We start from the raw sequence: 14,157 nt of genomic DNA, 5'->3' as shown, positions 1-14,157 counted from the left end.
AACAAGGCAGGCATAGGGCATTCCGTTCAAATCTTCACCTATATCACTTAGCAGTTTGGTTGTTTAGCTGAAGGTCACCATTCATATTTAAACACAAATCTATTTAATTTTCAGTCATACCATAATTTCTGAAGTATCAAAAATATCTGCATCTGCTCAGAGCTCCAATCACATCAGAGGAACCAACCCAACAGAATTCATCACAGAACCCACTTCTTAAAGTCCTGATTCCACAGTCACTCAGAAGTAATTGAAGAATAATTTCTCCTTTTAGTAGTAGTATCATTCACTTAGAAAAAAAACACAACACATTTTTAGAGTAGATGAATTGCTGAATTGTTTCAGAGTAAGTGAAACTTACATTGGATTTCAAGAGACTGCAGTTTCAGAACCTTTGTATCATCTCCCAAGATGGAAGACTACAAATATCCCCTGTCCTATGACTTTAAAAAAAACCCAAACATTTCCCCCCCAAAAAAACCCCCACAGTACGCCAAGGAGACAGCTACATAGGAAAAGGTTTAAGTTGATTTTAGAAATTCAGCTTTGTAAATGTATTTCATACCGCTTTAGTCTATTCAAGAAGAAACTTTCAGGGCCTTAAGGACACTCAAACCCCTCCTAGGTGGTCAGACCTGCCTCTTCACTAAGGACTTGCCTGGTAATCATGGGACTATTGGCTGACCCTGGTTACTTTTGCTGGACCTGATCCTGACCCTGGCTTGACTTTCTAACTTGGGCTTGGATCTGCCTCCTCACTACGGACTTGTCTAACACTCTGGACTATTGGATAAATGCAGTTACCATCACTGGACCTGCTCTGCTAACCATGCTTGGGTGCTGCGGGACTGCACCATTTGTCAGTGAGAACTTTACCAAATGTGAATTCATGCTCACAAGCTATGACAAGTGTTTCTCAGGGAAAGGAATAAAAAAAAAAGGCTTTCATTATTAATCTGCTTCCATCTATGATACTTGAGGTTACACCAAATGTGTATTTCTTCATAATGCTACTACATCAAATTATAGCAGGATTATCACATCTTCATTTGAATAGTACATGGATGCATTTTCTTATTGTGTTGGTTTTGCATGGCAAGGTTTTGGTAGCGGGGGGAGCTACAGGGGTGGCTTCTGCGAGAAGCTGCTAGAAGCTTCCCCTGTGTCTGACAGAGCCAATGCCAGCCGGCTCCAAGATGGACCCGCCGCTGGCCAAGGCCAAGCCAATCAGCGCCTCTGTGATAACATATTTAAGAAAGAGAAAAAACAGTTAGAGAGCGCTTTTGCAGCCAGAGAGAGGAGTGAGAAGATGTAAGAACATCTGCAGACACCAAGGTCAGTGCAGAAGGAGGGGGAGGAGGTGCTCCAGGCGCCGGAGCAAGATTCCCCTGCAGCCCGTGGTGAAGACCATGGAGAAACAGGCTGCACCCTGCAGCCCATGGAGGGAGGATGAGGGGGTGTAGAGATTCCACCTGCAGCCCGTGGAGGACCCCATGCCAGAGCAGGTGGAGGCACCTGAAGGAGGCTGTGGCCCCGTGGGAAGCCCGCGCTGGAGCAAGCTCCTGGCAGGACCTGTGGATCCGTGGAGAGAGGAGCCCAGGCCAGAGCAGGTTTGCTGGCAGGACTTGTGACCCTGTGGGGGACCCACGCTGGAGCAGTCTGCTCCTGAAGGTCTGCACCCCGTGGAGGAGACTCACGTTGGAGAAGGTCGTGAAGGACTGTCTCCCGTGAGAGGGACCCCACGCTGGAGTGGGGGAACGATGAGTCCTCCCCCTGAGGATGAAGAAGCGGCAGAAACACCGCATGATGAACTGACCGTAACCCCCATTCCCCATCCCCCTGTGCCGCTGAGGAGGGGGCGGAGGTTGAAGCCGGGAGTGAAGTTGAGCCCGGGAAGATGGGAGGGGTGGGGGGAGGTGTTTTTAAGATTTGGTTTTATTTCTCATTCCTCTACTCTGTTTTGCTTAGTAATAAATAAGATGAATTCCCTCTCTAAGTTCGGTCTGTTTTGCTCGTGATGATAATTAGAGAATGATCTCTCCCTGTCCTTATCTCGACCCGTAAGTTTTCTTTCATTGTACCTTTTCTCCCCTGTCTAATGAAGGAGGGGAGTGACAGAGGGGCTCTGGTGGGCACCTGGCCCTCAGCCAGGGTCAACCCACCACACTTATGCACAAATTTAATGTGATCAAAAGCTTTTTAACTTTAGACTGTTACTTCTCCATTTGTTTCATTACCTCTTGTCTTTAAAACCAAAACACATCTTGGTTTGGTTGGTACACCATCCAGAGGACAACTATTTAGAGAGGAATACTATGACTTAAAAAGCATATAAGCCTTTGGGTTCAGTTCATGGTTGGGTGGGGTTTTTTTGGGAGGGGGTGTCGTTGTTGTTTTTGTTTTAAAAAGACTATCACATTAAAAGAAGCAGAGGTTAAGTAGCCACTGTCTCAAAATCATACTACACAAAATACTGAGCAAACTGGATGTTTCTGCTTTACCTTTATGTTCCCACAGAACTTTTTTTTTTGATTCAACATCAAGAATCTCTGCTGTAATCTTTTTATTAAAAGGCATGAGAAGAGTCACAGAAAACCTCGCAAGATTACAAATTCACAGATTGGTAGGGGTTGAAAGGGACCTCTGGAGATCATCTAGTCCAACATCCCTGCTAGAGCAGGTTCACCTAGAGCAGGTTGCACAAGATCACGTCCAGGCAGGTTTTTAATATCTCCAGAGAAGGGGACTCCACAACCTCTCTGGGCAACCTGTTCCAGTGCTCTGTCACCCTCAGAGTAAAGAAGTTTTTCCTCATATTCAGGTGGAACTTCCCCAGTTTGTGCCTGTTGCCCCTTGTCCTGTCACTGGGCACCATTGAGAAGAGTCTAGCCCCTTCTTCTAGACATCCACCCTTTAGATATTTATAAGCATTAATTAGATCCCCTCTCAGTCTTGTCTTCTCCAGGCTAAACAAACCCAGCTCTCTCAGCCTTTCCTCATAGGAGAGATGCTCCAGTCCCCTATTCATCTTGGTAGCCCTCTGCTGGACTCTCTCCAGTAGTTCCCTGTCTGTCTTGAACTGGGGAGCCCAGAACTGGACACAGTACTCTAGTTCTGGCCTCACCAGGGCAGAGTAGACGGGGAGGATAACCTCCCTCAACCTGCTGGCCACACTCAATGCACCCCAGGATAACATTGGCCGCCTTGGCCACAAGGGCACACTGCTGGCTCACAGTTAACTTGTTGTTGATCAGGACTCCCAGGTCCTTCTCTGCAGAGCTGCTTCCCAGCAGGTCAACCCCTAACCTGTACCAGTGCATGGGGTTATTCCTCCCGAGGTGGAGGACCCTACACTTGCCTTTGTTGAATTTCATTAGGTTCCTCTCTGCCCAACTCTCTAGCCTGTCCAGGTCTCGCTGAATGGCAGCACAGCCTTCTGGTGTGTTGACCACTCCTCCCAGTTTTGTATCATCAGCAAACTTGCTGAGGATACACTCTGTCCCCTCGTCCAGGTCATTGATGAATGTGTTGAAGAAGACTGGACCCAGTACTGACCCCTGGGGCACACCACTAGCTACAGGCCTCTAACTAGGCTCCGCACCACTTATCAAAACCCTCTGGGCCCTGCCATTCAGCCAGTTCTCAACCCACCTCACTGTCCACTCATCCAACCCACACTTCCTAAGCTTGCTAACAAGGATGTTATGGGAGCTAGTGTCAAAAGCCTTGCTGAAGTCAAGGTAGACAACATCCACTGCTCTCCCTTCATCCACCCAGCCAATCATGCCATCATAGAAGGCTATCAGATTGGTCAGGCATCATTTCCCCTTGGTGAATCCATGCTGACCAATACCAATAACCTTCTTCTCCTCCACATGCTTATTGATGACCCCCAGAATAAGTTGACTGATCACCTTTCCAGGGATGGAGCTGAGGCTGACTGGCCTGTAGTTTCCCGGGTCCTCCTTCTTGACCTTTTTGAAGACCAGAGTGACATTGGCTTTCCTCCAGTCCTCAGGCACCTCTCCTGTTCTCCATGACCTTTCAAAGATGATGGAAAGTGGCCTCGCAATAACATCTGCCAGCTCCCTCAGCACTCATGGGTATATCCCATCAGGGCCCATGGATTTGTGGATGTCGAGTTTGCCTAGATGTTCTCTAACCTGATCCTCCTCAACCAAGGGAAGGTCTTCCTTTCTCTCCTACCTCCAGGATTTGGGTTTCCTGAGGGTCAGCCTTAGCAGTCAAGACTGAAACAAAGGCGGCATTCAGTAACTCCGCCTTCTCTGTATCCTCCATCACCAGGGCACCCATCTCATTCAGCAGTGGGCCCACATTTTCCCTAGTCATCCTTTTGCTGCTGATGTATTTGAAAAAGCCCTCCTTGTTGTCCTTGACATCCCTTGCCAGATTTATATGCAAGTGGGCCTTAGCCTTCCTTGTTGCGTCCCTGCATCCTCTGACTACATTCCTATATTCCTCCCAAGTGGCCAGTCCCTTTTTCCACATTCTATGAACTTCCTTCTTCCCTTTGAGTTTTTCCAGGAGCTCCTTGCTCATCCATGCAGGTCTCCTGCCTCCTTTGCTTGATTTCCTACTCATAGGGATGCACTGATCTTGAGCTCAGAGGAAGTGGTGCTTTACAATTAGTAAAACCAAAATATTAAAGAAAAAGCAGGATCTATCTTTAGACATTGGCAATAACTCTTCCATGTGATGACAACCTCTCTCTGCCATACTAGTTTGTGATTTTACTGTGGTGGATTGATCCTGGCTGGAACCCAGGTGCCCACCAAAGCTGCTCTATCACTCCCCCTCCTCAGCTGGACAGGGGAGAGAAAATATGATGAAAGGCTCGTGCGTTGACATAAGGACAGGGAGAGATCATTCACCAATTACCGTCACAGGCAAAACAGACTGAACTTAGAAAAAAAAATTCATCTAAGTTATTACCAAGCAAAACACAGTAGAGGAATGAGAAATAAAATCAAATCTTAAAATACCTCCCCCTCACCCCTCCTTTCTTCCCAGGCTTAACTTCACTCCCAAATTCTCTACCTAGTACCCCCCAGGAGCACAGGGTGATGGGGAATGTGGGTTGTGGTCAGTTGACCACACATTGTCTCTGCTGCTCCTTCCTCCTCAAGAGGAGGACTCCTCACACTCTTCCCCTGCTCCAGCATGGGGTCCTTCTCACGGGAGACAGTCCTCCACAAACTTCTCCAACGTGAGTCCTTCCCATGGGCTGCAGTTCTTAATAAACTGTTCCAACATTGGTCTCCTCCACGAGGTGCAGACCTTCAGGAACAGAGTGCTCCCGAGTGGGTCCCCCATGGGGTGACAAGTCCTGCCAGCAAACCTGCTCTGGCATGGGCTCCTCTCTCCATGGGTCCACAGGTCCTGCCAGGATCCTGCTCCAGCATGGGCTTCCCACAGGGTTACAGCCTCCTTCAGGTGCCTCCACCTGCTCCAGCATGGGGTCCTCCATGGGCTGCAGGTGAATATCTGCTCCACCATCAACCTCCATGGGCTGCAGAGGGACAGCCTGCCTCACCATGATCTTCTCCATGGGCTGCAGGGGAATCTCTTCTCTGGCACCTGGAGCACCTCCTCCCCCTCCTTCTTCACTGACTTTGGTGTCTGCAGAGTTGTTCCCTTCACATATTCTCACTCCTCTCTCTGGCTGCAATTGCTCCTGGTAGGTTGTCTTGACCCACAAGGGTTTTTTCCATCTTATTTTCTCCCCCTGCTCTCCTGCTGAGGAAGGGAGTGATAGAGTGGCTTGATGGGCACCTGGCATCCAGCCAAGGTCAACCCACCACAGTCTTTTTTGGCACCCAACATGGGGCACAAAACAACAGCAGTTTTGTATTAAACATGCTATAGCTATAGTAGTAGTTATTAAGGGGCAAGGGTCCTGTGCGTGTCATGGAGTTTGTTAGCTGCAATGCTTATCTCTTTTTTTTGCTGAGCTTGGGAACATGCTAGTATAAATAACGGCTATGTGCTTTGCCCTGACATTGATGGCCTTAATTTGCTGAGGGAACTATTTTGTGGAGATGATGAGGGAATACATGTCCCTCTGCCTACCTGGGATTGATGTGGATGGTTTTATTATGCAGGCTTCCAAGGTCCTTGTTCACCCTTATGTGAACTGTTTAATACTACTAATTAATACTGTGGGCATATTATGGGTTCTGTGGAATCTGTTCTCGTCCTGGTGTAAGAGAAGACAACTTTTGGGTGAGACGATACTGAAATGTGTCCTGAGGCAGCCAGTCCCCGGGTGGCAGGGTGTGTGGAAGGATTTGGGCAGGTTCCTAGGGCGATTATCACCTCCTCTAGCCTGAGACTTTATACCTGAACAGGCAAGCAACCCTGGGAAACTGAAATACCACCTGATAGAAGGGTGCCTCACCTACCACAGTGAAAACCAACAGCTTCTAGCACTGTACTGGGGCCTGGCATGTGCCTATCGAGCCACAGTGCAGAACTCTGAGGACTGTGGTTGAGGAAGGGACCCAAACTACATCTGAGGACACCATGGTTGAGATAGGGACCCAAACAACAACAACTACAGTAATTGCCCCAGTAGCGAAAAAGAATCAGTGGACAAGGAGAAAAATGGGTCCATATCATTGATTAGTAAGGGAAGAGGAAGAAGAGGAGGAGAGGTTTGATCAGGAAGCCGGTCCTTCAGCAAAGAAGTGGGAGGAAGGAGTGAGAGAAATCAGACAAGAAGCAGAAACTACCCGGTCTCTGACCTTATCCGAACTTCGAGATATGCGGAAAGATTACAGCCGCCAGCCTGGTGAGCAGATTGCTGCCTGGCTGCTCTGATGCTGGGATGATGGGCCAACAGTCAGCAATATGAAGGAAGGGAAGCCCAACAGCTGGGATCCCTTACTAGTAACCGAGGAATTGAGAGAGGAATTGGAAAAGAGGCAGCAATTTGCAGTCTCTGGAGATGGCTCCTCTCAAGTGTGAGGGCAAGATATCCATTCAAGGAAGATCTTGTTAACTCCCCAGAGGGAAGTGGACCACGGCAGATGAAGGCATCCAGTACCTGAGAGAACTAGCGGTGTTGGAAGTCATCTATAGTGATCCAGAAGATGATGAGGTTTCCAAAGATCCAGAGGATGTCCTCTGCACACGGGCCACGTGGAGGAAGGTGATTCAAAGTGCCCCAGCATCATATTCTAACAGCTTGGCAGCGATGTATTGCCTGGATATGACACACCAACTGTGGAAAGCACCCCATTGTGACCAGCCCAGAGGCCCCTTGTATCCTTGGCATAGATTACCTCAGGAGAGGATACTTCAAGGACCCAAAGGGATACCGACAGGCTTTTGGTGTAGCCACTGTGAACACAGAGAAGATCAAACAGTTATCTACCCTGCCTGGTCTCTCAGAAGATCCCTTTGTTGTGGGATTGCTGTGAGTTGAAGAACAACAGGTGCCAATTGCTACCAGGACAGTGCACCGGCAGCAATATCACACAAATCGAGACTCCCTGGCCCCCATCCATGAGCTGATTCATCAACTGGAGAACCAGGGAGTCATCAGCAAGACTCATTCACCTTTTCATAGTCCCATATGGCCAGTACAAAAGTCTGATGGAGGGTGGAGGTTAACGGTGGACTATTGTGGCCTGAATGAAGTGACACCACCACTGAGTGCCGCTGTACCAGACATGTTAGAGCTCCAATATGAATTGGAGTCAAAAGCAGACAAGTGGTATGCTACAATGGACATCACTAATGCGTTCTTCTCAATTCCTTTGGCAGCAGAATGCAGGCCACAGTTTGCTTTCACTTGGAGGGGTGTCCAATACACTTGGAATTGACTGCCCCAGGGGTGGAAGCACAGCCCCACCATTTGTCATGGACTAATCCAAACTGCACTGGAAAAGGATGATGCCCTTGAACACCTGCAATACATCGATGACATCATTGTGTGGGGCAATAAGGCAGAAGAAGTATTCGAGAAGGGAAAAAGAGTAATTCAGATTCTTCTGAAAGCTGGTTTCGCCATAAAGAAAAGCAAGGTCAAGGGACCTGCACAGGAGATCCAGTTTTTGGGAATAAAATGGCAGGATGGACGCCGTCATGTGCCTATGGATGTGGTCAACAAGACAGCAGCTATGTCTCCACCAGCTAACAAGAAGGAGACACAAGCCTTCCTGGGCCTTGTGGGGTTCTGGAGAATGCATATTCCAGGTTATAGTCAGCTTGTGAGCCCTCTCTATCGAGTAACCCAGAAAAAGAACTATTTTGAGTACGGCCTTGAGCAACAACAAGCCTTTGAGCATATCAAACAGGAAATAGCTCATGCAGTAGCTCTTGGGCCTGTCCAGACAGGACCAGCTATGCAAAATGTACTCTACACTGCAGCTGGGGAGCATGGTCTCACCTGGAGCCTCTGGCAGAAAACAGCAGGAGAAACCCCATGTCGACCATTAGGGTTTTGGAGCCGGGGGTATCGAGGATCAGAAGCCCACTACACCCCAACAGAAAAAGAGATCCTAGCAGACAATGAGGGGATTCGAGCCACTTCAGAAGTTGGTGGTACAGAAGCATCTCTCCTCTTGGCACCGCGATTGCCTGTGCTACACTGGATGTTCAAAGGAAACATCCCCTCTACACATCACGCAACCAGCACTACATGGAGTAAGTAGGTAGGGTTGATCATGCAACAAGCACGATTAGGGAAACCTAACCACCCAGGAATCCTGGAAGAGATCACGGACTGGCCAGAAGGCAGAGATTTTGGCGCACTGCCTGAAGGAGGTGGTTTGTGCCCAAGAGGCACCACCATATAATGAGTTACCAGAAGATGAAAGGCATTATGCTTTCTTTACTGATGGATCCTGTCGTGTTGTAGGAAACCATCGGAAGTGGAAAGCTGCTGTGTGGAGTCCCACACAACAAGTCGTTGAGGCCACTGAAGGAGAAGGTGAGTCAAGTCAGTTCGCAGAAGTGAAAGCCATTCAGCTAGCCCTAAAGATTGCTGAATGAGAAAAGTGGCCAGTACTCTATCTCTGTACTGAGTCCTGGATGGTGGCTAATGCCCTATGGGGGTGGCTACAGCAGTGGAAGAAGACCAATTGGCAGCGCAGGGGTAAACCCATCTGGGCTGCTGCATTGTGGCAGGAAATTGCTGCCCGGGTAGAAAACATGGCTTTGAATGTACATCATTGTGTTGGTTTTGCGTGGCAAGGTTTTGGTAGCGGGGAGGCTACAGGGGTGGCTTCTGTGAGAAGCTGCTAGAAGCTACCCCTGTGTCTGATAGAGCCAATGCCAGCCGGCTCCAAGACGGACCCGCCGCTGGCCAAGGCCGAGCCAATCAGCGCCTCTGTGATAACATATTTAAGAATGAGAAAAACAGTTAGAGAGCACTTTTGCAGCCAGAGAGAGGAGTGAGAAGATGTAAGAACATCGGCAGACACCAAGGTCAGTGCAGAAGGAGGGGGAGGAGATGCTCCAGGCGCCGGAGCAAGACCCCCCTGCAGCCTGTGGTGAAGACCATGGTGAAGCAGGCTGTCCCCCTGCAGCCCATGGAGGGAGGATGAGGGGGTGTAGCGATTCCACCTGCAGCCTGTGGAGGACCCCACTCTGGAGCAGGTGGAGACACCTGAAGGAGGCTGTGGGCCTGTGGGAAGCCCGCGCTGGAGCAAGCTCCTGGCAGGACCTGTGGACCCATGGAGAGAGAAGCCCACGCTGGAGCAGGTTTGCTGGCAGGACTTGTGACCCTGTGGGGGACCCATGCTGGAGCAGTTTGCTCCTGAAGGTCTGCACCCCATGGGAGAGACCCACGCTGGAGCAGTTCATGAAGGACTGTAGCCCCGTGGGAAGGACTCACGTTGGAGAAGTTCGTGAAGGACTGTCTCCCGTGAGAGGGACTCCATGCTGGAGCAGGGGAACCATGAGAGGAGTCCTCCCCCTGAGGATGAAGAAGCAGCAGAAACACCGCATGATGAGCTGACCGTAACCCCCATTCCCCATCCCCCTGTGCCACTGAGGGGGGTGGAGGTTGAAGCCGGGAGTGAAGTTGAGTCCGGGAAGATGGGAGGGGTGGGGGGAGGTGTTTTAAGATTTGGTTTTATTTCTCATTGCTCTACTCTGTTTTGCTTAGTAATAAATTAGATGAATTCCCTCTCTAAGTTCGGTCTGCTTTGCTCGTGACGATAATTAGTGAATGATCTCTCCCTGTCCTTATCTCGACCCATAAGGGTTTTTTTGTTGTACTTTTTCTCCCCTGTCTAATGAAGTAGGGGAGTGATAGAGCGGCTCTGGTGGGCACCTGGCCCTCAGCCAGGGTCAACCCACCACAATCATGTAGATGCTCACATGCCCAAATGCCACGCCACTGAAGAACATCAAAACAAGGAACAGGTAGACAAGGTTGCCAAAATTGAAGTAGCTCAAGTGGACCTGGACTGGGAGCGTAAGGGTGAGCTACTTGTAGCTCGATGGGCCCATGAAACATCAGGACATCTAGGGAGAGATGCAACATACAGATGGGCTCACGATCGAGGGGTGGACCTGACCATGGAGGCCATCACACAAGTCACTCATGAATGTGAAATATGTGCTGCAATCAAGCGAGCGACACAAGTAAAATCTCCCTGGAACAGAGGGCGGTGGCTGGGTTTTCAATATGGCGAGGCCTGGCAAATTGACTATATTGGACCACTGCCATGAACATGCCAAGGCAAACACTACATGCTCACCATGGTGGAAGCAACTACTGGTTGGCTAGAAACATACCCTGTACACCATGCCACTGCCTGAAACACCATCCTAGGCCTTGAAAGGCAAATTTTATGGTGATATGGTACCCCAGAAAGAATTGAATCAAACAGGACTCATTTCTGAAATAACCTCATAAGCTCCTGGGCAAAGAAACATGGCATTGAGTGGGTGTCTCACATCCCCTATCACCCACAAGCCTCTGGAAAGCGTGAGAGATATAATAGACTCTTAAAGACTATGTTGAGGGCATTAGGGCATGGAAGCACTGGGATATGAATTTAGCAGAAGCCACTTGGCTAGTTAACACCAGAGGATCTGCTAACCATCCTGGTCCTGCCCAAACAAAATCTCTACATACTGTGGGAGGAGATAAGGTCCCTGTAGTACACATGACAAAGTAGCTGGGGAAGGCGGTATGGATTGGGAAAAGGCAAACCCATTGGTGGGACTGTCTTTGCTCAAGAACCTGAGTGCTCTTGGTGGGTAACGCGGAACAAAAGGGAGACCCAATTGTCTTGGTTTTCAACTAGGAAAGAGTTAATTTTCACAAGAAGCTGTGAGGGGACACAGCCAGAACAGCTGACCCAAACTAGCCAAAGGGGCTATCATATGACATAGTGTTCAATATGTAAAGGGGGCTAGCCAGGAGGAGGAGTTGCTGCTCGAGGATGGGCTGGGCATCTGGCTCCAGTGGTGAGCAAATTGCATCATGCATCACTTCCTTTGTATATTCTTTAATAAGTATTGTTGTTATTATTTTCCTCTTCCTTTGCTTAGTTAACTGTGCTTATTCCAACCCACAAGTTCTGTTTTGTTTTTTTTTCCTCCCCATGATTCTCTTCCCCATCCCACCTGGGGTGGGGGAAGGGGTAAGCCAGCAGCTGTGTGGTGCTCTAGCTGACAGCTGGGGCTAAACCACTATACCAGTGTGTGCCTCAAGGAGATTTATCCTTGGGGGAAAAATTATCTGTGATGAGAGTTGTATGTTGTAGGAAGTAATTTAGCAGGAATGACCTGAACCAACGAAGAGTGAGTTTCACTAAGAACCAGATGAGTGCAATGACGACCCAAACCAAGCAGGTATCGGTGCCCAACAATTAAACATACTGTTCATACTGTTCCTGTCCTGAGCACTCATCTTGACAGATGGGGCCCACATCAAAGCCTGTTCTTACAAACATCTGGAAGAGCAGAGGAAGCCCATGGAATGGGAGAGCAATATCTACCTGTTAACAGACAGGAGACAGTAATTCATGAGAATATATAAATCTCGAAGTTAGGTATAAAGATTGTCTAAGTATGTAGTTTAAGTGCTATGTGCTAGTAAGAAGGGATTTCAGTAATGAGAATTAAATACAACGGGATGGCTAGAGGATAATATATATTAAATTATGTGGGACCTGAGCATGACACAAATGGTATAGAATAAGGGGTTTGAGATTGTATTGAGTCTGGCTGGGATGGAGTTAATTTTCCCCATAGTAGCCCTCATAGTGCTATGCTTTGTATTGGTAGCTAGCAAGGTGTTGATAACGCACCAGTGTTTTGGCTGCTACTGACTGAAAAGTGCTGGCACAGCATCAAGGCTGTGTCTCCATCATTTCCCCCCCTCACCAGTAGGCTGGGGGTGCACAAGATCTTGGGAGGGGACACAGCCAGGACAGCTGACCCAAATTGACCAAAGGGATATTCCATACCATATGACTTCTACTCAGCAATCAAAAGCTGAGAAAAAGGAGGAGGAAGTGGGAGCATTAATTATTTATGATGTTTGCCTTCCAGAGCAACCACTATACATACTGAAGCCCTGCTTCCCAGGAAGTGGCCAGATATTGCCTGCTGGGAAGTAGAGAATAAATCTTCTGGTTTTTCCTTTGCTTCCATGTGTGACTTGATTTATTAAACTATCTTTATCTTAGCCCACAAGGTTTTTTTCCATCTTATTTTTCTCCCCTCCCTATCCTGCTGAGGAGGGGAGTGATAGAGCAGCTTGGTGGGCACCACCTGGTGGTATCCAGCCAAGGTCAACCCACCACCAGGGGTAAAGAAACGACTCTCAGCTGTAGGACAGGTCAGTAGCGCAAAAACTAAACGCTTTAAAATACATTACAAAACAGCATTTTGAGATGCAGGGCAGAACTTAAGCCTAGCCATCAGTACTCTGCACGTTTCAGAAATAAGGTGAAGAAACAGGCAAGCCTGATGGGAGCTGGGAGGAGGCAAGAGAGGAAAAAGGGGGTAAATTAACCTAATTATTTAGGTCAAATGGAAGAAAAAATGTGGTAGCATTATGCACACACACACACACTAAGTTACCGCCAAAATCAAGAAATTTTTTTTCTTTCCTTCAAAATAATACACTTGAAACGCAATTTGTGTTATTTTAGCAATAAAAGGCAAGACAAAACACAGAAACCTTAACTTGTGAAACGGCTGGGTCCGTTTTTAGAGCTTCCAAAAGCGCTGCTTATCTTACAAGCTAGAGCCGTCGTGCTCCAAGCTCCGCGGAAGGCAGACACTTCTATCGCTGCCAATCGACGCCCCTCAGCTTCCCCCGAGGCGAGCACTACCCTGCAGCTAGGGGCGGCCCCCCGACACGCAGCCGGACCAGTACCCCTCCCTCCCCCGGGACGCGCGCGGCTCCGCGCAGCCCGCTCTGCCCTTGCCGCAGCACCGAGGAACGCGCGCGGCCCCCTGCCAGCCGCAGCCTTCACCTTGAAAGGGTTGTTGAGGTCCGGGTCGGCAAAGGGGTTGCTGTCGAAGTCCGACATGACAAAGACAGGTAAACAGTACGATCACTGGGCGGCGACTCTTCCCCTGTAGCACCCCACACACTCGCAGGCTACCCACCCCCCCCCCCCCCGTCGTTATCACCAGCCACTGCAGCTCAAACCCGACCAGCCACGGAGCACCGATCTCCCAAAATGGTTGCCCCGGAAGTGAAGTTGCGGGGCAGAACAGCTCTGGAAGGAAGAGAAAACACCCACTCTCAAGGCGAGCGTACGCACGCAGGGCTTGGAAGAGCCTATTCCCGGGGCGGGGAGAGAGGAGAGCTGGAAGAGCTCATTCCCGGGGGAGTGGGCCGTAACGGTTGGAGACCTGTTGTAGTGAGGGCTGTTGAGCTCCCGTCGCCTTCATCGCACCGCCTGAGTGGATGGGGGGCAATGGGGGATTCTGTCCCACCACCTTTGCTTGTCAGCACCAGCCCGAAGCTGGGGGGAAAGGAAACACGGGGCATCCTGCCTATGGCAGGCCCAGCACAGCAGCTGGGGAAGTGTGTGCATCATGCCAAGGGCCATGGTGGGAGCGGGGTGCCTCCCCTCAGAGAGTGGCACCTGGCCAGATGGCTCCTAGCCACTGGCTTGGCCAGGGTAGCCCCATTTCGTAGCCCTCTCTGTGGGC

At 49.4% G+C, this 14,157-nt stretch overlaps 1 protein-coding gene across 3 annotated transcripts in view; it reads right to left on the bottom strand.

The window, feature by feature from the left end:
- LOC142599188 (secretory carrier-associated membrane protein 1-like) overlaps window positions 1–13,696 on the bottom strand; it is a 112,458-nt gene extending 98,762 nt beyond the window's left edge. For 2 of the 3 annotated variants that reach the window (XM_075739075.1, XM_075739076.1), the window contains exon 1: window positions 13,470–13,689. In XM_075739075.1, coding sequence (XP_075595190.1) covers window positions 13,470–13,526 — 57 coding nt within the window. In that variant the 5' untranslated portion in view covers window positions 13,527–13,689. Of the gene's footprint in view, window positions 1–13,469 lie in introns of all 3 variants that reach the window. The other variant, XM_075739074.1, reaches the window with a different exon arrangement.
- Window positions 13,697–14,157: the final 461 nt, after the last annotated feature.

Source organism: Balearica regulorum, chromosome W (genome assembly GCF_011004875.1).
Source record: "Balearica regulorum gibbericeps isolate bBalReg1 chromosome W, bBalReg1.pri, whole genome shotgun sequence".
In the NCBI taxonomy this organism is placed as follows: domain Eukaryota; kingdom Metazoa; phylum Chordata; class Aves; order Gruiformes; family Gruidae; genus Balearica; species Balearica regulorum.
This window is presented reverse-complemented; position numbering and strand designations above follow the sequence as displayed.